Raw genomic sequence first — 25,678 nt, forward strand, 5'->3', positions numbered from 1 at the left:
CCACTCCCTACAATTTCCCCATTGTCCTTAAACCTCCATTACTCCCCGCCCAAACTTTCAGCTTGTTTCACGCTTCATTAAGACAGAGCTAATAGAAAAAATGGGTAGGAGGCTTGGCATGGTGGCTCACGCCTGTAATCCCAACACTTTGGGAGGCCAAGGCAGGCAGATCACCTGAGGTCAGGAGTTCGAGACCAGCCTGGCCAATATGGTGAAAACCCCATCTCTACCAAAAATCAGCTGGGCGTGGTGGCGCATGCCTGAATTCTAGCTACTTGGGAGGCTGAGGCAGAAGAATCACTTGAACCTGGGAAGCAGAGGTTGCAGTGAGCTGAGATGGTGTCATTGCACTCCAGCCTGGGTAACAGAGTAAGACTCCATCTAAAAAAATGAAAATGGGTAGGAGGTAGAAATGCCATCCTTTTCCTGCCTGCATTTGTACTCATTTTCTGCTTTGCTGCTTGTTACAGTGGATGAAGTGTCCTCACTCATCAAGACCCATTCCTTCACTTGTGTTCTGGAACCTGTTGCCTGCTTCCTCCCTGTGGCTTTTGTTCCTGCAGTCCCTGCCTCGCCCCTGTAGTGCTAGAATCATAGTTCGTCATCTCTACTGGACCATTCGAACATCCCCTGTAATCTAAAACAGGGATTAGCAAACTCTGTAACGGGCCAGATAATAAACATTTCAGGCTTGATGGGCCACATGGTCTCTGTTGATCAGCATTGTGGTGGTAGCAGGAAAGCAGCTTCAGATCATATCTAAATGAATGAGTATGGCTCTGATCCAATAAGACTTTATTTACAAGACAGGTAGCATGAGAATGAATCTGTTCCATGAGCCATAGTTTGCCTAATCAAGAATAGTATATAGCCTCTTACTGGGTTAAACAAAATCATGTGATCTGTCAATAAAATTATGATGGAGGCTGGGTGCAATAGCTCACACCTGTAATCCCAGCACTTTGGGAGGCCAAGGTGGCAGATTGCTTGAGCCCAGGACTTTAAGACCAACCTGGGCAACATAGTGAGACCATGCCTCTATAGACAATTAAAAAAATTAGCCAGGTGTGGTGGCTTGTGCCTGTGATCCCAGCTACTCAGAAGGCTGAGGTGGGAGGATCACTTGAGCCCAGGAGGTCAAGACTTCAGTGAGCCAGATAGCTGGCAGGGAGAAAGGTGAGAATGTGCAGGGTCCAGGGTGATTTTTGAAGGGAATGGTTATGTTTTTATTTTCTTGGATGTTTTGTGCATGTCCATGAGTTATTTTAGATATAAATGGCAAAATATAGGAGATAGCCACATCCTATTTTTATTATTGGCTGTTTAATTTTTTCCATTATTTCTTTTAAAAAACACTTGAGTAGTTCTTTCCAAAATCGGTGGAGATTCCACTGTCTCTCGTGGTGATTGTAACACCTGGATTAAGGGTTGGACTCCAGATGAGATCTGTGACTATTGGGTCTCCTGAGATAGGGTGAGGGGTGTGTGTGTGTATCTGTGTGTGTGCGTGCGTGCGTGTGAGAGAGAGAGAGAATGTATGTACATGTGCAGGGGGTGCTCTGGAAGGCTGAGGAGTTCAGATGAAGGAAGTGAAGGAAGCACTTTTCAGAACCCAAGAAATTGTAATGATGCCTCACATCCAGTTTTCTCACCCAAATAAAACAGCGTTCATTTTTAGTCCATAATTACAGTCTGCATGTAATAGTTAATGCAAGTGTGCCTTTAAAGACATTCTCATATACTCTAGATAGCTCTCTTTTACTTAGTCATTTCAGAGCACAGACTAGAAAGAGCTTCACTGAAGTCCCTTTGGTTGGGTATGTTCTCTGCTTGGTGAAACCATGGCCACTATGAATAGGACCCGGTTTGCTGCCTCTTGTCACTCTCCAATGGTTTCTCCAGGGCTAAGACATTATTGTAGAGAGTTGACATGTCTTCTCTTTTTCTGTGATGTCTCGACCTGCTGAGAGCAATTGGTGCAGGTATCCCAGGGCCTGAGCTAGTCCAGGATCTGTCTCATCTCTAGGTAGTTAATCTGGGGTCCTTCGCCCTCTGCCTTGCAGGGGTAGCCAGTGTCAACACTCCTTCTGCCCTACCGTGCCTGGCCGCTGGGATTATAACTGATTTCTCTTCTTTATCTTATCCCTTCTGGAATAACTAAAAGATTTCAAAAAGAATTCAAAACCGAGACACAATAAACACACACAAAAAGTGTGGCATTTACAATTTTAGATTATTAAGATTATTAGATTGTTGAGCCTCTGTGTGGCCAAAGACCTGTACAGAGGGCTTTGGAGGGACCACAGTGGGTCAGGAGCCAGAGGGGATGGTTACTCAACCCAAGAGACAGGAGGTCAAACCTAAAGGAGAAGAAAAGCCAAGGATGATGCTAGAAGAAAAGAACAGAAACAGAAGGGAGCCTGGGAGGGGCCCGGACTGAGTCCAGAAGCAGATATCAAAATTAGAGCTTGAGTGGGGCTTAAGGAGCTAGAAGCAAAACTAAAACACCTCAATCTTTAGCATCTTGCAAAAGGTAAACCTGGCTGGCACAGTTTTGGGGAGTACAGTGCTTTTCCTTGGCTTCAGGATCCCCCCTTTCCCAACTCCTTTGACCTTCAGACATGGATTGCAGAATCAATGTTCATCATTTATGGTGCTTTTATTGGGACACAGCGTAGACATGCACAATTCAGCCGGCTCTCCCCTGACTGTGGTGGTGGCCTTGTCCATTTGGGTTGCTATAATGAAATGCCTTAAACTGGGTGGCTCGTAAACAATGGAAATGTATTTCCCACAGTTCTGGAGACTGGGAAGTCTGAGATCAAGGAACCAGCAGATTTGATGTCTGGTGAGGGCCTGTTTCCTGGTTCATAGATGAAACTTCATATGGTGGAGGGGACAAGGCAGCCTCTTTTACGAGGCTCCCCTTCAGGACCTAATAAAGCCCCAAAGTCCCCACCTTCTTACACCATCACATGTTAAATTTCAACATATTAATGTGAGGGAGACACAAATATTCAGACCGTAGCCAGTGGGCAAGGGCTGAATCCCCCTTGCGGCATAGCCCAGGGGATTGAGAACATTTGGAAAGGGAGAACTGGAGTGAGCAAGCCACGTTCGAGGGTGAGCGAGTGCCCATAAGCCACAATCCTGGGAGTAGGATGATGGCAGTGGACAGGCACACAGACACTTTCCAGTGGTGACGTGATACTCAAAGCCATTGGAAGGATGGCCACGTGTTCTGAAAACGGATCATCAGGGAGACAAGAGAAAGAACTCTTCCACCTAGACATACCAGATACCTCTTGCCTACCCAATTATGGCCAATATTTGGGAGCCAGGATGTTATGATTCAGAGTCAGGTTTTTTTTTGTTTTTTGTTTTTTGTTTTTTTTTGCGGGGGAGAAGTCATGGTGATTTTGAACCTTGGAGGAAAAGAATAAAGACATTATGGAGAAAGTTGAGTGGATGAGTGGATTATAAGCCTGCATGGTGGCCTGGTGCGGGCTGTCACCCACTTAATTAGAGTAACATATTGCTCATACCTCAAATATCCTCTGAGTAGGAAAGGAAGGAGCAAAAATGGAATGAGAATAATAATGGTGATGATAAAGAATTAGCTGATATCAGATGTTTTCTCCTCGGTTTCTGCTTGCCCAGGTCTGACTGGTGCAGCTTATAATTAGTCTCTGCTTGCAGATGTGTGGTTCCAAAGACTTGTGGATTAAAGAGAAACTCTAGAATTTCTCAGTACCTGACACGTTGTAACGTGAAAAGCTACACTTAGTCCATTAAAGATTTTTCACAGTGACATTTGAGTGTAGCTTGAGAAATATGCCACCTTGCCATTTATCATTTTCAGGGCACGGGTATCGGAAAGGAGTTTGCTATGAAGAACAAAACAAAATGGATTGCATGGGTAGAGGTGAGCTGGCGAATACTGATAAGTGTACTTCACTGAATGTCAGCAAATGTCACTTGAGAAGCCATTTGCAGCTACCATAACAGCCTCCCAAACCCAACAAAGAGAAGCAAAAACGGGCAAAATGAACTGGGCGTCTTGCTTCCACATGAATAAGCAATCAGCCCTCTCAGAAGTTACACCGGAAAGTTGTTAAACTTGATAGAAGAAGGTTTTTCAACCGTACTGACGCACAATATAGATTGCTACAGAGGCTGGAGACTTTCTGAGGACGTCAGCGCTGTGACTCTGGGCAGGACTTAATAACCCCTTCTCTTCCAGGTAGGTGCCTTCCTTTAGTACTTACAGCCACTGGCTGTCTCTGAGACATACTTTCTGGGGTTTTCCTGCTCCAGCTTGCTGCTTTTGCCGTTTCTGCAGACCCCTCTATGCCCCACCCACTCCTAATCTAGCCTCCCTTGCAGTGTAATCCGGGAATGGCTGCAGAAGTCAGCTGGGATGCGGTCCTCACATGCCATATAAGAGAAGACCCAATGGAAGCACCCTTGAGCCAAGTTTTCAGTCTCTCACTCAAAAGAATTTTCAATGTGTCTTCTGGTTAATGTGAAAATTGAAGTAATGGACTCAGCTTCTGGTTCATTCTTGGTGACCTAGCCAAAATTTGCTCTCTGTGTGATTTAGGATTTCTGGAAGGTGGGGCCAAGTGATCTTCAGAATTCAGCTTGGGTTGAGATGTTCCCTTCTTCCTCCTCAGCCTGGTGAGTCTCCAGACTTTGCTGTAGAGAAGTAAATCGGAAAGAAGATCATATTCTCAGAAAAGCACTCCAGGCAATGTGAGACTAATTAAAATAAAATTCCAGCCCCTCTTCATTTTCTAGTCTCTGGGGGCTCCTCCTCCTCTTTAATACATACGAGGTCATCCAATACTTTTTTCCTCCTTTATACCAAGACAGTTTAACAGGGTAGCCTGAATTTATTTGGCCTTGTAAAGATACCACACACACACACATACACACATACACACACACACACCATTGCCCACACAAATTGAGGTCAGTTCAGTTTTCATTGGTGCAATGCTGTGGTATAGGGCTCAGATACAAGAAGCCCTTTGTTGAATGTACATCCCAGACTCTGTCCCCGAATGTGCTAATGGACACACTTCCCTCTTCACACTGTTCTACCGTATGTTTAGCCTGTGTACATTGGAAATGAACACATCTTACAACCAGGAAAAGATAGGCTCTTGGGAAAGCGAGCTTCCCTCAGATAAACTCGGAGGGATGGTGCAGGAAGGAGGGGTTGGAAGCTAGCTTCTCTTCAGCCACACTCCTTGCAGAGTTCTTCATAATTCTGGGTGTTTCCTCCTTTTGAATTAGGTGCTTCCCATGGAAGGGACTTTACTTGGGTCTCGGGAACTCACAAGCCATCTGCTTATTATTGAAATTGAATTGCCTTCAACTTGTTGACTTTCATATCAACAAGGATCCATAATATAGCCTGGCTATACTTAGTTAAGGCATTTTCTGAAGAGCAAATCTCTGCTGTGTCCCAGTGTGGATTGCATGTCCCAGACCCCAAAACCTACTAAAGCATAAAAGCATGTTCCAAAGAAAAGACAATATGGGTGCAGATTTCTCATTGTGCCAGTATTCTTTATTTTCCTAGTTGCTGTAATTTTAAAATTTGTATCTTAAAGCTCAAGCTAATAAGCATCTGTTCCCTGGAGTGAAAAGAAACTGTTCATAATTGATTAATATAACACGAATCCTGTAATTGCTGGAGGCTAGAGCTATGTAAAAACCTACCTTCTTATTGTTTTGTCTTTAAAGAACTAAAACAAAAGCCTTGTCTATAGACAAGGGTAGCCAATATTGTCTCTGTCTTTCAGTGAGAAAAAGCAAAGCTGGTTTGGGTGAGCTACTTTACCCACTAATTAGTGGCAGTAGCAGGTTTCCTTGTTTTTAATCCAGCGGCTGTTTACAGTGGACTCTTCTCTGCTCTATGAATAAAAACCTAACAAGCCCCCTTTAACCATTTTGCATTCTGGGATATTTCGAACAAAATGTTAAATTGTTACCACAAGAGGAAGATTTGTTAAAAATACAAAACTCCTTAGAATTGCAGTAATCCCCTGATTCTTGCAAGAATGTAAACAGGACATCAGTTCAGGGGACATTTGCCCATGGAAAAGTCTCCTCTGAAGAAACTTCACCCACTGCAGGGTAGCAATGGGCATCATTTAATCGGCTCTAGACATTCCCAATCTCAAACTGAGCTCCCCTGTCCTTGAAAGACTGGAAAGATACAATAGTAAAGTGAGAGAGAAATAAGCAAATTTCAGGTTAACTCTGCAGGCAGGCCATCCTAATGAGAAATGTTCAGAGGAATTTATTATCAGACTTCCACATAACTTCACTCACGTATTCATTCGTTCAAGTAGGCACTTTTAAATGCCTATGTTATGTCAGACCTGACATAATATCTTACCTGGATAGCAATTTTGCTTAGAAGTCATACTTCTTGCCATCTAGAATCACATTCAATCTTTATGGCTCAGCTCAAACTCCATCTCTTCCGGAAACCTGCTAAGATTTCTCCCATGCTTCCCTGTGTGCTTCCAACCAAGTACACCCATAAAACAGCATTGTTCTGTGCTGTCCTGAACTGGGTCCATCTTTCTCCCCGACAAGTGTTAGTTCCCTGAAAAAGGGTCTAGATCTTATCTCTGCATTGCTGAGATAGTCTTTCCTAATCTGCTCTTTAAAATGAGATTTAAGGCAGTGAAAACTGGGTTGTCTCTCACTCACATTGAGATCTAAACCACTTTGGTGTGAATATATGGGAAGCAGCCTTCTCCTCCTTGGCTACTGAGAGTGTCTGGATTCGGCATTCAATGAAGGTTGTACCAACGATGTAGGCTGGGGAAGAAGTGGATGGGTCCATCTGGATAATCTGGGTGCCATGCAGGCAACATCAGACTGGTTAATTTGGAGGAATAGGAGCTGAATTATCCAACCAATTGTGTAGATGCAGCCTTTGCTGGCAAAGCTATTTCCCCTACCTCTGTATCAAATATGCTTCAGAGATTTGGGAGTTGACACTGCATCCAGATATAGTGGGATAGAAATGGAGAACATTCACATTTTGTTCTACAGTTGCCAGCCTTGAGGCATCCAGGCTTCTTTCTTACTACAGTAACTTATACTATTTCCCAGTGGGAAAGGTTTGGTGTAGGAATTATAATTTCCCTCTCTTATTTCTGCCCAACTAGTCACAGAGGAAAGAATACCTAGCCTCACCAACCCCACACAGCCAATTTTGCTACTGAAATATAAGATTTTGCATAAGATCTGCACATGTTAATGACTTTTGATGAAGAGATTTTCTTTTTTAAATCAGAGATTCAGAATTCCTTTCCTTCCTTGTGATACCTATTATTTTCATGTGGCCCTTTCAGGGAATAATTTTTCTTTAAAAACTTTCAATCTTTTAATGCAAAGAGTCCCCTAGGCAGGCAGAATACATCCTGTCAGAGCCAAATGTCAGGCCAGAAGAACCTGTGCTTTGAGTCACTTGACAAATACACAGAGTTTAACAAGTTCTACTTTTTCCCTTAAAAATACACAAAACTCACTTAATGTAATTCATAATAACCCTTTCTTACCATTTCAAATATTTTATTTCAGTTCCTTAAAATTTGTTTCCCTGCCCAATTAGGGGGAAAAATTTGCTTCCATTTTAAGAAGAAAAATATATTTAAAGTTTCTAAAAGTAAGGATGGCTGAAACGTTTCCCCTCTCGAACTGGCATTCAGAAAAAATTTATTTCTATATTCCTTTACTTCTGATGTGAGAACAGAAATACCACCTTTGCTCAAAGAAAGTTTTTTGAAATGATACAAATCTATGTGTGCTTGTTTCTAGAATTGATACCCATGTATTCACTGTAGCGGTGGGAATTCCTGCTAGGGGAATCCGATACATTGCGAGAAGTACTCCCGCCTTGGGAGCATTTAAGGAAATTTTAATATCCAAACAAAAGCAGTATTATCATCACTACCCACTCCCTCCCTTCGAGGAAAAACAATTAATAATTTGCATATGCTCATAACACAAATTATAAGACAAAGGACCCCTCACAGGCTGTGGGCAATACACAGTCTTCCACAGGCTGCACAGTCCCAGAGCTGAACTGTTCTAGCTTCCGAATAAATAGGATTAAGCTGCACCACTAAAGCGAGGGGTTCTGGGCCCTCTGGCCCATTCCCGCTGTAGAATCGAGTTTCTTCAGTCAGAAACATCTCCCAATCTTTCCGTAAGCTTTAAGCGGGGGGGAACAAGAACATATAGGTCCAAGTGGGGAAAAATACGTATATACTTTGCCCTTTTTATTTTAATAGCCAAACATTGTAATGCTAGCTAAATAGAAATTCTTGTCTGTTAATAGGTTCCTTTAGTTTGTAATAAATAGGAATGCTAATGACTAAAATTTGGTATTTGGTATGCACTAGCTTTTGTGAGCTTTTCTTTACACTCCTCATTGACATGCAATATGGCAAGCTTCCTTTGAAACATATTTATAAAATAACTACAGTATAATTAAACCAACAAAGCCATCTTTTAAGTAAGCTTAATAGCTCAGGTTTTTTTTTTCACTTCAGTAAAATTTATTTTAAAAAAGAAAAATAGTTATGTTTCAGTCCCACTGTATATTTTATTCTGTGCATCTAATATTTCCTTTGCATCTACAATCTATGCATATCTAATTCTTTTTGACAACTATGATTATTAATAAAGTACTTGTGAAAGATATGCTTCATAGCTTCTTCAACAAGAATAATGTTTTTTTGTTAATGGAAATTGTAACATATCTTGACAGATACAATATATAAGATGTGCTTTTTTCTTAATTGTTAATATTGCTGTGCTGAATACACAAGGAGCAGATCAACAGCTGTGGCAGGTAATAATCAGAGTGGATGCCATTTTATACAATGTAACTAAAAATATTTTAATGATATGAAAGCAATAGATAAATAAAAGCAATTATATTTAATTTTGCTTTTGGTATGCCGGCAATTTTTGGTTGTTGCTGCTGTTGCCAGTGCGCTTAGAAGAGGAGGAAGCTCGAAGCGCAAAGCAGCCGGACCGAGGCGGCTCTGCCTTCTTGCAGCCCATGGGTCCTGCAAGCCGCCCTTTCTCTGCTCTCCGCAGCTTCAGCGATCCAGGCGCGCAAGGCCCGGCTGAATGCTAATTTGGGATACACAGGAGCTCAAGTTCACCAAGTTTTCCGCAGTTTTGCAAATCCTTTTCCTCCTCCCCATGCCTGGCGGTTTAAGACCACGCCATTTCCCAGAAAGAAAAACTCAAAAGATCCCAGGCGCTGGGCTGAAGTCACTTAGAGCCGGCTCTGGCTGCTCCTCCGCCTCCCCGACCCCTGGTCGCTGCTCGGCTCTGCCCCTCGCGCCTCGCCCCCTTCTCCCGAAACTCCGTCCTCTCCGCCGAGGGGCTGCCTTGCCCCCAGCCCACCCCCCGCGTGGAGAACAAACACAGTTGACATCACTCTTACAATCTTTATTTAAAACTGTTTCCAAGGTTACAAATTGCCGAGCCTCGAAGCAACAGGTTCCTCCGAAGCGGTATCATTACAGATTAACTGTAATGTGTAGGATTAGAATAAAAGCATAAGGGATTAGGTAAAAGGGCGACGCTTGAGACAGAACGCCCGAGCGCATCTCGACTGAGTCAGCCGGGGGAGACCGCGAAGGCGCAGGGTGTCGGGGCGCCGTGGCGCCGCCAAGCCAGACTTGGTTCCTCCGCTCCCGGCCTCGGGCCCGGCCCCGGCCACGGCCCCGGAGCGGTCAGGACGGCGGCGCCGGAAGGGCCAACGGGGACGACGGTTTCGGAGCCAGGCTTCCCGGGAGCCAGGGGCTAGGGACGGGGCCCGGGAACTGGGGAAGATGAGGGGCTGAGAGGTCGTGGAGGCGGAGGGCGCGGGCGAGGACGGCCCAGCTGGGAGTTGCGGGAGGCGCCGCGCCGGGGATGAGGTCTCGGGCGGTGCGAAGCTCTGGGAAGGCGGCGACGGGGCCCGCACACTCGCACCGGGCACCGGGTTTGTCCGTGTGGCTGACGCTGCCTTCAAGGCCCAGGCCTGATGGGGCCCTTCCTGGCGTCCTCCTCACCCCCACTCCGCCGCGCCTCTCCTGTCCGGCTGGGGCTGGGGGCTGGGGACTGCGGCGGGGCACGGGCAGCAGCGCAGACCGCCCGCATCCTTCCGAGCCCAGGCTTCGGGCTTTCGCAGCCCGCCCAGGCCTTGCGCCCTATTGGGCTACCTTCCCACCGGCATTCGCCTGCCCCTCTCGCGCCAGGAAGGCCCTGGAGCTCCCTCTCCCCTCACACCACTTCCTGCGGGGCCAGGGTTGGCCGTGCTGCCCCATTTGGACTCAGGCCTGCCCTGGGCCACGGCCTCGGGCCGCTGACGCAGCCCCGAGGGCTGTTTGCGTGTCGGGGTGGAGGGCGCGGGGCTGGAAAAACAAACAGGGCTGGGGCGCGGAGCCTCGGGTGGGGGCCGCGGGGGCTGGAAGGAAGTGCGCAGTGTGGCCAGAGCGCGAACAAAGCCCTCTCGGGAGCCCCATCACCCCTCGGTGACCCCAGGCCGGCCCTGCTGAGCCGCGGGGCTCCCGGGCCTCGCCTCCGAGCAGGCCGCACCGCTCCGCGGGCGCACGCCAGGCCTCCGCGGCCTCCCGGGCCCGTGCTCCCCTGTGTCCCCGCAGGCTGAGCCCGCAGCCCGCTCCGAAGGCGCGAGGGACAGCGCGGCTGGCGGTGGATGGAGCCTCACCCAGCCACGGAGCCCACAGAGCGAGGCTGAGGAGGACTCCAGGCTGCTGTCCGTCAGGAAACCGGCTGACTCTGGGGCGCGCTGGAGCCACAACCCTGCCAGCGGCCGGGGAGGGGCCGAGAGGACTTCCAAGTGGACGGAAGTGGGCGACCAACTTCGCCGCAACGCCTGCTTCCTAGAGAAGGGCCTTGGCTGAGGCGGCGGGAGGGGACTGTTGCAAACAGCTGTTCCTCATACATATTTCATTACACAATCAGATAATGCGTCCCACCACCTTCTCAATTATTCACAGATAAACATTTTCAAGACGTTTTGACATCTGTCTTAGTGCCTGCTATTAATTTAGTAATCACTGTAGTTAAAAATGTATGGGATTTTTGCCGTCGGAGCACCTCCTATCCGGCGCGCGGGCCCAGTGTGGGACTGCGGCTGGGAGCCCGGGCCCTCCGGGAGTGAAGACACCTTTGGAGGTGAGACGGCCTCTCTAGCGCGTTGACACTGTTGATGGAAGGGATTAAAGGGGTATCAGATTATTTTAATTTATTGTTGAAGATGATGACTGTCCCCTCCCCCACCCGCATACCCTCCTCACTTTCCCACCCCAGCCCTAGCCCCGACGACACCGTTCAGCCCTTTGCCCCGGGCAGCGGAAATGGTTAGCTTCATCTAGGAGTTTCTGCTCAGGAAGACGCAGGCAACTCTAGTCGGCGTAGAGAGAGAACCGCACGCAATCACTGAGCACGATTTCTCCCAACAAAAATACTAACAGTAACAGCGATCCACACACTCAAGAGGTCTCCAACCTCCGAAGTTTTGCCCTGAGGCTGTGGCCCTGGCAGAGGTGACAAGGGCATTTGGGAAAGACAGAAATAAATTCGCTCCAGTGACTGTACACGGGGCATCTGGGGCTATGAGAAAACGAGGTGCTTTTCTGCTTGAGTGGTAAATGTTGCAACGGGCATAGCTATGTAGACCCAAACCGTTTTTAAAACCAAAGAAGCAGAGTTGGAAGAACCTTGTATGGTTGAAAATAATAGCAAACATTTCCAACTTCAAAATGCTGGGATGAATTATTGGGAAAGCTCTAGATAAATGACCAAAACAGAGGGAAAATACTCAAAGGTAAACGAGTTTGGTTTTTTGTACTCTGAATCTCAGCTACCGGGAATGAAAGTTACACTTTGAGTTTGAGAGTGATGTCTATTTAATTTTTCTTCCTTTCTGTCGCAGTCTCTTTCCCAGGTGAGTTAGCAGGTGGACTTTGATTTTTAAAACTATCTCATTTGGGAACGAGGAAAAACAAATCTAGTGAAAGAAAATGTCCCTGGAAGAAACTGCCCTTCCAACGAAGATTAAGTGACTCCAAAGTGATTTTCACTCTTTATTGTTCAAAACGTCCACAAGAACAAACTTGCTAAAATTTCCAGGAATTAACTGTATCTAAAAAAGAAAAGGACATAGTGTTTGCCCCCAAAAGAGAAGAAATTCTTCCCAACTCACACCCCCATACTCTTCTGTTTCTAGGGCAACTACATCTGCAGAAACATGTCCTCCTGTGGCGTTTTCTGGGTGGTTCATTTCTTCTTCACAAAATGGACCCTCCTCTGCCCCTTGGAGGGTGGTCATCCGACTTGCTGGCCCAGAAAGTCCTTTTTTCCTCCTTCTTTGTCTAGATGAATCTTCTCGGACTTACACTCCACTTTTAGATGAGAGAGGGAGGCTCAGAAGATGTGTTCAAAAGAGAGAAAGTTGGGAAGGGAGGTGAAGTGGAAGGGAGGGCACCCCTGCTCTAGGGAGCCTGCCTCTTCTACAGGAAACCTGGAGGTAGCCACTAGAACTGGTTAGGCAGAGGGAGCTCATGCTAAAATCAAGCCTGACTAGAGTAGTTTCTCAGGACTCTCCCAAGAGCCCCTCTGGAAACCCCTCTCTGCAACCCTCCAGCTCCACTGGGAAAACGTGGTCAGCCACAGACAGGGGAACTAGGGGTGAGAACTTCCCAATATATCACAAAAATTTTTTTTAAAATAAACTGTGTAATTTGGTTTACTTTGAAGTGTGTTCTTTTGTAAACATATTTGACATACAGGCTATTGGGATGGAGATGGGGGCAGGAGGGCGAGCATCCTTTGAATGATCAAGTTTAGGATAAGAAGGGTGCAAGGGGCAAAATAAGGGCCCTCCACCTTTTCAGGCCACGGTTAGAGCTAAATGTTCCCATAAAGAATTATGAATCTCCCAGTAGTGAGTGAGAATTCGTATGCACTCCACCCAAATCCTCCTTCAGAATGCAATCCCCTAAGTCAAAAATCATAAGAAGTAAACAGTAAAAACAATCTCGGTCAAAATGAATCATTCCTAGATGGCCCTTTTCTGGGTATCTCCAACAGAGCTGAGAGGAAGGCAAAAAGTTTGCCTCTGTGTGAATGAGGCCTTGGTTCTTTCTAGTGGCCAAGACTTGACTTGAAACCTTTCATTCACCCAGTCGGCTCAACAAAGTTTCTCCCTCCGAGCCAACGTCCCTCTAGCAGGAAGCCCCCTTGGCCTTGCGGCCGGCGTCCTCATTCGACGGGCTCTCCCCTGTCGCGGATTCCTATCTATCTGCCCATGTGGTTGGGGTCACTTCTTGCGGGCACTGTGACTTTTGTCTGCGTCTGGACAACTGAATGTGCACCCGTGCGTTCAAATAATTATGCCGTGGACAGTTTATTCCTCAAATTCCTCTGTTAGTGTTCCTTTAATTCTCCCGTATGTATTCGAGTACGATTGCCTGTACGTTCCATGCATAGTCAGGTGACTCAGCTTGAGTCTGAGCTCAACTGTGCGCGACCCCCTGGGTCTGCATGGGGAGGAGGAGGAGGTGTGCACGTGCAAATGCGGGACTTTGGGTGGAGTGTGAGTTGATACGGCTTTCGGCCCCAGGGCGCTCTAGGCCCCTTTTAAATACCTTCATCAGCCCAATTTCTTAACCTTTCGGGACAAGGAGCGGGACCCTCCGCGATCCTGCGCCCCGCCATTCTTTGGGAAAGATAGGACCATCCTCTAGGACCTCTCCTGGTGAACTGTGGCTGGGCTGGGCTGAATGGGCGGTCGGAGGTCTCGATGTCGCTTCCTGGCTCTCGACTGCACCCATCACCCAAGCCACCTTGAGGTTGAATGCGCCCTGGGGCTCTGTGTGGGGAGGTCGTGGCGTCTCGGGGCTAGTGGTACGCACGTTTTGGGGCAAAACTCTCCTAGGCCTCCCAGGAGCAGCTGTATTTGTAACTTGGAATTGGCCTGGGCCCGCCTCCCTTGGCCCCTCCTCCAGCCCCTACCGCAACGCGCAGCGCTCAGTGGGCCGCCAGAGCTCGCGTCCCGGACCACCCTGGGGCCTCGTCATCCTTCAGGGTCTCTGGGGCATCCTAGGGGCCTGAACCTGGAAGAATGGGGTCCAAGAAGAGTGGCCAGGAATTTCCTGGGGCTGTTTTGCGATGTATTCCTCAGCCAGAATTAGCCTTTCGGTCCCGCGCGCCTACCTGTTTCAGAGGCCAGCGGGAACGCTGGCCTCGGGTCTGTGGGGGTGAGGTTTATGGTTTGTGTGCACGTGTTCGCGTGCGACTGGAAGCGGTTCCTTGTGCATTCCTAGAATCTTGTAGATGTGTTTTCTCGTGAGAATGATGCGGACTTGCTGCTAACTTCAGGTCCGTTTGTTTGGAAAGGGAGAATGTCAGTCCGACGGTCGGTGGTTGCGTCTTTCCTGAGCATTCTCACAAAGTGAAGCCACCTTCCCTCCCCCGTGCACTCTCCCAGTCTGGCTCAAAGGACCCAGGTCCCCAGGTCCCCGAGGCCTGGAGGGCTGAGGCCCTGGTTGTGCGCGCTGGTGCTCTGATTCTAAGGCCCAAGCTGCCCCGATGCCCACTAAGGGTCAGGTTGGAAAACCTACGTAGGAAAGAGGGACCTGGAGAGCTACCCCCACATCCATGGCAGGGTGGAGTCCCGACCTTGGCATATTGGACCTACCCACTTGGCATCTCCCTCCCGACCCCGTCTGGGATCCGTATTGGCAGTGACGGGGGAGGGAGAAATGGTGAGGGAGTTGGATCGGTACAGGACGGAAGTGAAGATGGAAAGAGAAGAAAAAGAAACAAAACTGGCTAGAGACAAGGAGATGGGTGAGGCTAGGGTAAGGATGCAATTGGAGATGCCTCGGAGAGCAGCGGCTTTTCACCCTGCTATAGGGAGGTGCGTTTGGCTGCGCTGTTCTCCCCCCACCCCACTCCCGCCAAATAAAGCTAATGATGTAGTAATTTAGGAGGGGGAGAGGGGCTGGGCAAAAGGAGAGAGGGGAGAGGATGGGGAAACGCGCGCCCCAAGAGCGAAAGCAAACAGCTGTGGAGGCGCTGCCCGCGCCTCAGGCTTCCCAACAGGTTAGCTATACTGGGATCCACCCGGCATTTCGCAGGAAGGGGGGGGCAGACATAGCGAGAGGGGGAGAGAGCCTCACTAGAGGACAGAGGGAGGGAGGGAAAGAGAGATAGGAGCCAGAGAGCGCACCGCGCGGCTTAAAAGGAGAGACTTACTAATGAATATTTATCCGCCGCTGCTTCGTGCTCCCGGCTTCCCTTACCTTTCTGCAGGTAAGATCCTCCCCGTGCCCCAGCCCCGGGGACCCTCCTAGCTCCCCAGTCGGGGAGCCCGTGGCTGGGCGGGAGGGCTCTCGGTAGGTGGGGGTGGGAGGGCGGCTCTACTCTGCATTCACTTTGGGTGCCCGGGCATGCGACCCTGCACGACTAGGAACCGCGTGCGTGGGCTCCCTGTGTGGAATGAGTGTGAGCATGTAAGAGTGTGTTTGTGTGTGTGTGTGAGAAAGAGACAGAGAGACTATGCGCCCGCAAGCGCGCGCGCGTTTCTGGCATGCTCTGGGAACATTTTCCGACTTTTCATTCGGACGCCCTGGATTTCTCCCCTTTGCCTTTCTCTGTTTCCCCTCCCCCTTCTCTCGCCCTCCCCTCCCCCACCCCGGTCTACCCCACCCTACCCAACTCCTACCTCGGCTGCTAAGGCGCTCTTCTGCCGGCTATTGTACGGCTGGCGCGGGCTCCCCCGGGCCGCATCCCCGGCCTCTCATAAAAGATGAATAGTTCTGTTTCCGCCGTAAACCCCCACACAAAGGCTGCCTGGCCACCAGGTCCCCTGTCCCCCTTACTGGGGACTTCGGCTTTTGAGGTGCTGCGGCGCCTTCTTTCTTCCTCCCCCTCTCAGGGCGCCAGGGCCCAGACCAAAGAGCTAAGAGTGATCGAGACTTGGAGGTACGGGGTGGAACTCCTTGGGGGCCGCCTGCCAGGCCTCCTGGGCTGCAACCCCGAACCCAAAGACCCCCAGGGGAAGCGCGCCTCTTCCCATACAGCCACCTCAGCCGTCGCCTGCGGGAGGAGCACGGGGAACCTGGGCCAGCCGAGGGGGGAAAGAGGGAGGGGAAAAAGGAAAAGGTCGGGGAGGGGCTGACCATATAAACAGAATTCTTTAAACGGACTTACCGGCCACCTGTTGAGAATCCCTTTGGGGTCGGCAGGCTCCGGAGTTGCGCGAGGTGGACACACAAAACCAAAAGCCAAAGTTGGAAACAGAAAATTCTTTCTCTGACCATGCCAGATGCGGCCGGTCAGGCTTGCAGCTCTGCTCTCGGATCGGCTGTACAGCCAAGACCGACTTTGCCCTGTCCCTCGATGCCCCCCTCATCCCACGCCTCCACGGGACTCGGGACTCAGAGCTCGCGGACTCGGCGCTCAGGGCCCAGCACCAGCATCTCGGCTTAAGCCGGGGCAGGCTCGCTAAGCCCTGCTCAGAAGTCAAGAGCAGCAGCGCTGCCGCTCCTCGCGGCCTTTCATGCCGCGGCCGCTCCTTATTCTTGTGTCTCGGCCTCTCCCGGCCCCCTCGGACAAAACCCCCAGAGCCCGGCCACTCTCTTCCCTCTAAATCCCCTTCGGGGTCAGTGCTTTACCAGCACCGGGCCGCGCGCCTCTCCTGCCAGCCGTGTGGCTCTTAAAGAGCTGCACCCCTCCTCCGCTCTGCGCGATCCCCCGACCCCCGCCTCCCCTCCCCTCTCCTCCCGATCTAGCCCCCCACGCCGACGCCTGAGGTCCCTGCTGCCCCGACCGTTGCCTGCGGACTCCCAGCCCCCTCCCCTCGCCTCCTCCCCTGAGCAGCCGGTGGGCCTGGCCTCGAGGCCACAGGGCTGAGTTCTACCCTCGCCTCAGGTCCCCTTTCTCACCAACAGTGCCCACCCCTCCCTTCCCTGTCTTTACTTTGGCCCTCTAGGTGGATCAAGGCCCGGGCGCCGCCTTTGCCCAGCTCAGAGGTGATGCCTAAAGATTGCCAGTTTCGGGTCGAGTTAGGGGTTATGGGATGGGAAATGGGGCAGGGCATGCTAGTGGAGCTAGGGAGAGAGAAAGGAAGAGAAGCAAACCAGATGGACTTGGAGGGCTCTCTCGATCCCAGGGCCTACCTGGCCTTTTGGTTCCTTCCCACGACCTCCCAGAGATGCTTACCCTGGAATGGGGTCCTGAGGTTACCAACCTGACTAGGCACACTGTGTGTCTCAGGGATTCTGGGCGTGTGTGTGGTGGGGGGTGGGTTCCAGAAAGTCCTGAGTGTGGATCTGGCAGCAGCCTGCTTCCCAAGCCCATCGATTTCCCCCAAAAGTAACCCTTAAGGGCCCAAGAGCTGGGTATGCAAGGAGGGAGTGAGGGACCTTGAGCTCCAACCATCCAGGGAAAAGGGCATCAGAGGAGAGGAAAGACAGAAAGGGAAGTCTTCTTGAGGACTGAAGCACAGTTTCTAAGAGGGTGTCTTATATTTACTGGCCAGCCATGTCAGCTGCCCCACTAAGAAAAGGTGAAGTAGGTGACTGCTTTGGTTTCCCTTCCTTCCAGAACTCTGGCTCTCTGCCTCTCTGCCGGGCTGCCAGGCCAGTCTTGCAGGGTGGTCCTGCCTATAGCACTTTCTTCAGGCCTCCCAGGGACTAGAAGCCAAAGAAGGGATCCCTCTGCTGAGGGGGAATGCAGGACAGGCTGTGATCCCTGCTTTCCCTACAGCCACCTGTCATAATCTATGCCTGGGCTCTGTGGATGGTGGAGGCAACGATGGGTTAGGGAGGGGAGCTGCCCACCCTTTCTCAAATCCAAGTCCTGGCACACCAGGTCTGGCTGTTCAGAAAGGGATCCTTGGGAAGAAGTGTGTGGCCTCTGGGCAGAGGAAACCAAGGGAACTTGAGGTGACAGTAGGATGGAAGGCTGATCCTCAGCCACCCCAACATTAGTCCAGATTCACCTTTAAGGAACTGGAGTGACTAATTGATTTGCAATTGGTCCTCTTAGGAGAGGTTGGCAGTGCACTCCCTGGGCTGGATCCTGAGGCAGGAAAAGCCTCTCCCTCCACCGCCTCCCCGCCCCCACGAGTCTGGCTCACATCTCCCAAGTCTCCAGCCCCTCTCTTGGGGCTGGGTCACCACAGGCAGCTAGGCTGGGTTTGTGCCCACCCTTCTGGGCCTGGCAGTGGGAGGTGCTGTGGTTCAAGACGGAGCCAAACTTCCCGTGTTTGAGAATGTGGGGGGTGGAGGGGCCTTTAGCGGGCGGCGGGGCTCATTAGGCAGAGCAGGGTGCCGAGAGGTGCGCGCCGCCGGCCCCTGAGGCCGTCTTTGAGCCGTCGGGGCGGCTTCATTAAGCTGCGCTAACAAGGCGTACAAATGCCGGGCCCAGCAGCTTTCTTGCAATGCCCGGCCTTAGCAGGGCGCCGGACTAATGAGGGTCACTCAAAGGGGCTGATCAAATATTCAAATTTCCCCGCACGCCAGGAACTTTTATGCAGGGAGAAAGTTGAGGCAACTGAGCTGTGTTTACTGTCCAGGGCTACAATTGCTTGGAGCGCCAGTCCCCGGAGGCTAAGGCAGGGGGCGGGGGTGCGGGGAGAGAGCAGTTGTTGTTGTTTTTCAAAGGAAAGTAATCGGAGTCCTTGAAGGGTTTCGCGGCCTCCCCGCCTGCGTGCTGCGCTCCCCTGCGCCCTCCCTGGCCGCCTGCGCCTAGCGCCTCAGTTTGCGGCTTGCGGGGAAGCCCAGACTGTGGGCCACCCGGCCAGCCCCCGCCTCCGGACGTCCTGGGAGCCGGAAGGGGCGTTGCCCCCACACGGCAAACCTTCCCTGTGCCTCCTGGGTCTGCCGTTTAGAGCCGAGCGAGGCCAAGTAGGTGCAGCTGCCCCAGCCCTTCGGATCCTCCTCTCCCGGAGGCCTGCAGACTGGTTGGCTTTCCCTGTAACTCAAAACAAGAAGAGAGTGGGAGATCTCTCTGTCTTTCTCCAGATGTGGTTGAGACTTTCTCAATGCTGGGGTTGCGGCTGACATTTGTAAATAAATGTCCTGTGGGTCCGGATACAAAGAGAACACTCTCTAAACCCCAAAGACATCTCTTCTCCCTGCCCTACCTGAAGGCGATCTTTTCGATCTCCGGGGCCAGGAATGAAGTGGGGACGATGGCAGCGAATTTGTTCTGCACAGGTGACTCGGCCTGTACTGGTGCCAAGTCCCAGATCCCGCAGTCAGAGCGGCCAGAGAGCAGAGACCTAGGGGCTCTGCAAGCTGACCTACCCACCCGCTCCGTTCTGAGCGACCCAGGGTGCAGGCGCCCTCCGCGCTCCACCTCCTCTAGCAGTCCCCCAGGGTCCCTTCCCAGTCCTCTCACTGGGCTTGCTTGGTTCCCAGAACAGCGAGGAAGGCGACCTGGGCCCTGGAACCCAAGGTCCCTGAGCTCCTGCTCCCCTCCCCAGTGCCCAGCGCCTGGGAATTTGGGAGGGGAAGTTCTGGTGCTCCACAGCCCTGCTTCCTACCCAAACACAGACTCAGAACCCCTCGACTGAGACCCTACGGAGCCTGCGCCCCAAGCCCGACCGGGAGCCAGTCCGGCCCTCCGCGCTGGGACCAGCCGCCCCGCCTCCCTGCTCTGCTCTTGGTTCTCTCAACTTACCGGCTCCAGGAGGTGGGAGTAGAGCTTCAGTCCAGAGCCGAGAGGCGCTAGCGACGGCTGGACTGCGAGGTGGGCTCAGTGGGCGGCGCCGAGCTAGGCTCTGCTGGGAGGCTTGGACAGCTGGGGGCTGCCACTCGCCCCACCGGGTCCCGGCGCACAAAGCTGCACGCCTCGCCGCAGCTCTGTGCCCTACTTCGCGCTCCGGAGCCGCGGCCGCCACCCGAGCAGGCAGGGTGCAGCAGGGCGGCTGGCGCTGGGGCAGAGGCTGGGAGGCGGGGGTGTCGCCAGAGTCTCAGCCCCACTTGCCTCAGTTCTCCCTGAGTGGCGATGGTTTTTGATTTCAGCGCTTTCGGCAGAGCCCGCAGCACCTGCGCAGCCTCCCTCCGGGGTTGGCCCGGCAGCGGCTGGGAGAGGCCAGGTCGCCCCCACCCGGAGGCGGGGGTTGCGGGGATGGGGAGGGGACTGACCGGGTTCACCCGCCCGCCCGGCGCCTGGGTCCCCGGCTCCGGGGGATGCAGTTTCGGGGTCACGAGCTGCTTTCAAAAAGTTGAACACAATATTCGGAAACCCACCCGTAGGAATTCTCCCCCCACACGAGGTACAATACCCACTCCCCTCCCCTTTTTCATTCCTTCCTCCCCCGCTTCCTCCTCCTGCCCCTTCCCCCTCCCACCCTTCAGCCTATAATCCTTCCCCTACGAGAGAAAGGGATCGGGAAGAAAACGTGAAGTGTCTGTTTTTGTGTCCCAACCTTTGGGCTCTTTCTGGACCCTCAGTGACCGACCACCCAGAGCTTCTCAGCTGAGTGGAGGACTCATGGCCAGGAGGGGAGGAAATATATATGCAGTGGAGAGAGCACTCAAATGGGGCTGGGCAGGTCTTCCCTTTGGAGGAATATTTTTGTGTCCCAGTCGTCGCGTTTAAGATCTGCTACCCCACGGCTGCCTCTGGCCAAGTGAGCCAGTGTGGGCCCTTCGCCGGATCCAGAGCCTCCCTGCCACCCCGAAGCCTCCGAGGAGGCTTGCACTTCCCGGCTTGCTCTTCTCCTCGGCCCTCAGAGGCCTGGCACTGCGGGAGTCAGGCCTAAGCAGGGCTCCGGCTCAGGGTTTAGGGGCTGGGACACTCGTAGCCCCAGTCACGTTGGGTTTCCCATTTAAATTCTCTCTCAACCTCTCTTTCTCTTTCCTCATTGAGATCACCAAAGTGGTGTGGACCCGGCGCCTTGCCCCCAGATCTGCATCGGAATGCAGAAAAGATCTTTAAAAAAAAAAAAAAAAGTTTTGAATTCCTCAATGATTTTTCTTCTGGAAAGGCAGCTTAGGATAATTATTTCAGCTTTATTGAGGGCAGATTAGTTGAAGTCTGGGCGCTGCGTTTCAATACGCGTTGTACACGGGCCGACAATGTGGTCATTGTTGGCTACTGTGTGTGAATCCATTCAACATATACACTTTTTAACACCAAACCGAGTCCTGTCTAAATATACACAGTGCTCAGGGAAAGACGTCTCTGACCCCGACAAATCTGCGTAAATCACACTTCCATAGTTACAGAAGCCTCACAAAGGCAGGCCCGGCTCAAGATGCTGATTACATCTTCTTAAAAGCAACATACCTAAGAATAAATACCCATGCCTGGCCTGGGGGCTGTGGTAGCCAGAGGCAGAGAGGGCCCTCTGTGTTCTAAGGGCCTTTTGGGGTCTGTTTTAGGCTTTCGATGTTACTTTCTCTAGAAAAATTAGACAGTTTTAGAATAATAATAGTAATTATTATTATTTTACAATACGAGCAAACAAGCAATTTTCAGGCCTTATCCACTTCATCTGGGTGGCTGGCCTCCAAAGTTTGAGTGCCCTCTGGGGCTGACAGGCAGGACCAGAGCTCCTTCTGTTGTGTGGTGAGGAGTGGGCATCTGTGGGGCTTTTCCGGGTCCAGAGGGCTCTTGAGCTTCTCCGCTCCCGGAGCTCCTCCACCGCTCCTCAGAGAGGCAGCTGAATTCTGGGAGGAAACAAAGAGTTGAGTTGCTTCTTAAGATGGAAAGAAGTGTACTGTTTGGACTGTTGTTTTAAAAGACAGGGTGGTAGGGCCAATCCAGGCTTCTTGGCTGGCGAGGGAGTAAAGAGGAACCTAACTGATGAGGAGGGAGTTGAGGTGAATTTGGTCCATGGGCACAGATGGGTGAGGCAAGAGCTGCCTCCAGCACCCTGGGAACTGGGCTCAGGCTGCCTGGCGCCAGATGCCCCCGGAGTCTGGGATCCCTGGCTGGCGCCAAGGCCTGCTGGGCCAAGGTCGGTGCTTGGTGGGCCCCATGATCTCATCTCCCCTTTCTTCCTTGCCACTATTAGTGCTCACATAGGCAGAAAGAGGCGGCCCGACGTGCACACCATGTGCAAACCGTGCCCGCTGGGCTGGTCAGCCTTCTCTCCTTGCCTGCCGACCTGGCCTATGTGAAGCCTGGGAGACCCTCTTGCCTCCCAACAAAATCCCCGCTCTAATTGCACATCCCATTCAACAATTCTGTGCCCAGGGCTTTTCGAATTTCTGGATCAACTTCTTTGAGGAAAAGGGAAGAAGGCTCAGAGACAGCGGTAGAGAAAAGAGAAAGAGGGAGAAGAGAAAAAAGAGAGAGGAGGGGAAGTAGCGAGATTAAGAGTTGCAAAGATTAAAAAAAAATTCTCTTCATCCCCCGCTTCTCCCTCCTTCCCCGCTCTCTCCCTCCCCCGCCCTCTGGCTAAGTGGTAAAACCGTCCTTACGTTCTCGGTATTGATTGGCAGGGCTGACAGTGATTGGCAGTGGTTGCCGTGGCAACGCCACAACGACACGCCACAGACCAATAGAAAAGCGAAACAAAATGTTTCAATGCTGCACTCACTGTGGATTTAGGGGAGATATTATGAGGCTGTTGTCATTAGGGCGATTGCGGTGGAATCGCTGAATCTTGACTCGGCGGTGGTTGGCTCTCCCTCTCCTCTCTCCCTCTCCCTCTCTGTCTCTGGTTCTCTCTCTGCGCGCGCGCACCGGGCTGCTCTCCTTCCTCCCTCTCTATGTGGCTGCGCGGGTGTGTGTGTGTGTGGATGTGTGTGGGGTGTGGGTGTCCCTTACGCCCTTCCTCCTCCCCCTCCTCCTCCTCCTGCTCCCCCCTCCTTTCCTTCTCCTCCTCCCCCCTCTCCTCTCCCTCCTCCTGGTCCTCATCGCCCCTCTCCTCCTCTTCCTCCCCTCTCTCTTCCTCTCCCTGAATTTTCTCCTCTCCTCTCAGGTCAGTCCATGGTATTCCGCTCCCCCCTAGACCTCTATTCCTCCCACTTCTTGTTGCCAAACTTCGCCGATTCTCACCACCGCTCCATACTTCTGGCGAGTAGCGGCGGCGGGAACGGTGCGGGAGGCGGCGGCGGCGCGGGAGGCGGCAGCGGCGGCGGGAACGTTGCGGGAGGCGGCGGTGCTGGCGGAGCAGGCGGCAGCGGCGGCGGCTCCAGGGCCCCCCCGGAAGAGTTGTCCATGTTCCAGCTGCCCACCCTCAACTTCTCGCCGGAGCAGGTGGCCAGCGTCTGTGAGACGCTGGAGGAGACGGGCGACATCGAGCGGCTGGGCCGCTTCCTCTGGTCGCTGCCCGTGGCCCCCGGGGCGTGCGAGGCCATCAACAAACACGAGTCGATCCTGCGCGCGCGCGCCGTGGTCGCCTTCCACACGGGCAACTTCCGCGACCTCTACCACATCCTGGAGAACCACAAGTTCACCAAGGAGTCTCACGGCAAGCTGCAGGCCATGTGGCTCGAGGCGCACTACCAGGAGGCCGAGAAGCTGCGCGGCCGCCCACTCGGCCCGGTGGACAAGTACCGCGTGCGCAAGAAGTTCCCGCTGCCGCGCACCATCTGGGACGGCGAGCAGAAGACGCATTGCTTCAAGGAGCGGACTCGGAGCCTGCTGCGGGAGTGGTACCTGCAGGACCCCTACCCCAACCCCAGCAAGAAACGCGAACTGGCGCAGGCCACCGGCCTCACTCCCACACAAGTAGGCAACTGGTTTAAGAACCGGCGGCAGCGCGACCGCGCCGCGGCGGCCAAGAACAGGTTAGTGGCGGGTCCCGCGGCCTGGCTACAGCCTCAGAGGCCGGGGGAGGGGAGAGGGGTTGTGATGGGGCAAGCGGAGCGGCCGCTGAGAACCAGAGAAGCCGTGACTCCCGGCCAGTTGGAGAAAGTTTCCGCTTGCTCGGGACGCGCGGAAGAGGGGGCGGGCGGGCTGTGGGTGTATTGGTTGCTTTGCCCAACAGGGGCTTTCGTCAGGGCGGAAAGCGTGTGCGTGCGACCCGAGTGCTCGCAGCCCCTGATCCAGGCCCCTGGGAGCCTTCGCCCTGAGCGGCACCCGTACCCGCCTCCTCAACCCTGCTGCCAGCTAGGTGATCCTCTGGAGCCTAGAGACAGGGAGAGAAGGAAAGCACTCCTTGACATCTGGTTCTTATTTCTGTGCATTGCAAAACCCCGAGAGAAATCCACGAGCGTCAGGGAGAGGAAAGTGAGCCTGGGTCCGTATCACAAGGGAAGAAAGACGAAGGCCACTGCGCAGCGGGCCTCTTCCGCCGCCACCCTCCACAACGCTGCACGTAGCCTGATCTGGAGCTGGAGAGCCGGGCTGGGAGTGGAGAGGCCTAGTGTGTGTGCGTGTGCATGTGTGCGCGCGTGTGCATGTACTGGCCCTCCTGCCCCAGCCGAGGAGAATCCCTTTGGTCCTCTAAGTTGGGAAGAGGGCAGGCAGGAGCAGCCTCGCTGCCGGCAAGTTGGCCACAAAGTCACAAAGTTGTGTAGGGCTTGACCATCACAGGAGCTGGGCCTGGGGGAAGGAGAAGAACCAGAGGGAAAGAAGGGTTAGAGGAAAGGATTGGGGAGAGAAGGGAGAAGGAAGAGAGGAAGCTGGGTGAAAGCCCTGGTGTGGAGCCTGTGTCTCTATCCAGCCAGGAAGGCCCAGGGCCTGGTGTACCTCAGGGAGCAGGGCCCCCAGCGGCTGACAGCTGCCCGTGGGTGGGGGCCGGGTGTGAGTTTCTGGAGGTGTGTTTGAGTTTAGGCGGCCCAGACCTGAGCCCATGGCCCTCTCACCCCTGCCTTGGAGCTCACTTTTCGTCTGATGAGGGGAGCGCCCAGGGTCAAGCCAAGGCCTCCTTCTGGAGAGCATTCCAGACACCAGGTCCAGGCAGAAGGTTCCCGGTGAGGGAAAGGGCAGCTGGAGACTGCTCAATGCTCCTCGCTTGCCTTCTCCTTTGCCCCTTTTCTGTCTCCCTCCCTTTCCCCACTTTTCCACCGCCAGCTTTCCTATTTTCTCTACCCCCGGTCCTGCGCTCTGCGCTGGGATCCAGAGAGCAAAGCCTGCGGTTCTACCCGGAGACCGGCAGGGCAGTGAGGAACCTGCAGCTTTGGATGTGTGTTTGAGGGAGCAGAGACAGGGTTACTGAGAGAACTCGACCGGTCCCAGGCCAGCCGACTCAGTCTGAAGAGCCCCAGGGACTGCGGAGGGAAGAAGCGCCCGGCTTCTCTCCGACATCTGCTTCTCCAGGGCTTGGCGTACTTTGCCGCTGACACCCAGGCCTCTCCAGGCGGCCGGCCTCGGGTTCTGGCTCTCCTCCGAGGCCAGCCTCTGTCTGAGAAGCCTTGAGACGCTCCCGAAAGCAGAGTCGGGAGCGCCGGCGCGGGGAACGGGGTGGCGGGCCGCTGTGTCAGGGCCGGCGCGGCTCTCTTTCTCCCGCAGGCTCCAGCACCAGGCCATTGGACCGAGCGGCATGCGCTCGCTGGCCGAGCCCGGGTGCCCCACGCACGGCTCGGCAGAGTCGCCGTCCACGGCGGCCAGCCCGACCACCAGCGTGTCCAGCCTGACGGAGCGCGCGGACACCGGCACCTCCATCCTCTCGGTAACCTCCAGCGACTCGGAATGTGATGTATGA

At 53.0% G+C, this 25,678-nt stretch overlaps 1 protein-coding gene, 1 long non-coding RNA gene and 1 pseudogene across 3 annotated transcripts; 1 reads left to right on the forward strand and 2 right to left on the reverse strand.

Annotated features, from left to right (window-relative positions):
* Nucleotides 1-2,646: 2,646 nt before the first annotated feature.
* On the reverse strand, nucleotides 2,647-19,776 carry LOC135269679 (uncharacterized; annotated as a pseudogene).
* SIX3 (SIX homeobox 3) lies at nucleotides 14,823-25,678 on the forward strand. 2 transcript variants are annotated; one of them, XM_064364049.1, is made up of 3 exons: nucleotides 14,823-14,980; nucleotides 23,009-23,819; nucleotides 25,486-25,678. In XM_064364049.1, exons 2-3 carry the CDS (start codon nucleotides 23,017-23,019, stop codon nucleotides 25,676-25,678), a joined length of 996 nt encoding a protein of 331 aa, XP_064220119.1. In that variant the 5' UTR covers nucleotides 14,823-14,980; nucleotides 23,009-23,016. The 2 variants fall into 2 exon arrangements, with proteins under 2 accessions (XP_064220119.1, XP_064220118.1); XM_064364048.1 differs by lacking the exon at nucleotides 14,823-14,980 and adding an exon at nucleotides 15,268-15,375.
* Nucleotides 21,070-22,875, reverse strand: LOC105716055 (uncharacterized). The gene is made up of 2 exons (XR_001107180.2): nucleotides 22,625-22,875; nucleotides 21,070-21,749 (listed from the first exon to the last, which is right to left on the reverse strand). It is a non-coding gene; the product is annotated as an uncharacterized LOC105716055 (long non-coding RNA).

The sequence above is a fragment of the Aotus nancymaae genome, unplaced genomic scaffold, assembly GCF_030222135.1.
Source record: "Aotus nancymaae isolate 86718 unplaced genomic scaffold, 86718_ANA_hifiasm-v0.15.2.pri h1tg000057l, whole genome shotgun sequence".
NCBI classification, from domain to species: domain Eukaryota; kingdom Metazoa; phylum Chordata; class Mammalia; order Primates; family Aotidae; genus Aotus; species Aotus nancymaae.

Excerpts from the sequence above, each read along its gene's own strand:
- SIX3 (XM_064364048.1), top strand. The coding sequence starts at position 15,321 with ATGAATATTTATCCGCCGCTGCTTCGTGCTCCCGGCTTCCCTTACCTT. Across the intron at positions 15,376-23,008 it reads CTTCCCTTACCTTTCTGCAG|GTCAGTCCATGGTATTCCGC; the intron begins GTAAGATCCTCC and ends CTCTCCTCTCAG. Across the intron at positions 23,820-25,485 it reads GCCGCGGCGGCCAAGAACAG|GCTCCAGCACCAGGCCATTG; the intron begins GTTAGTGGCGGG and ends TTTCTCCCGCAG.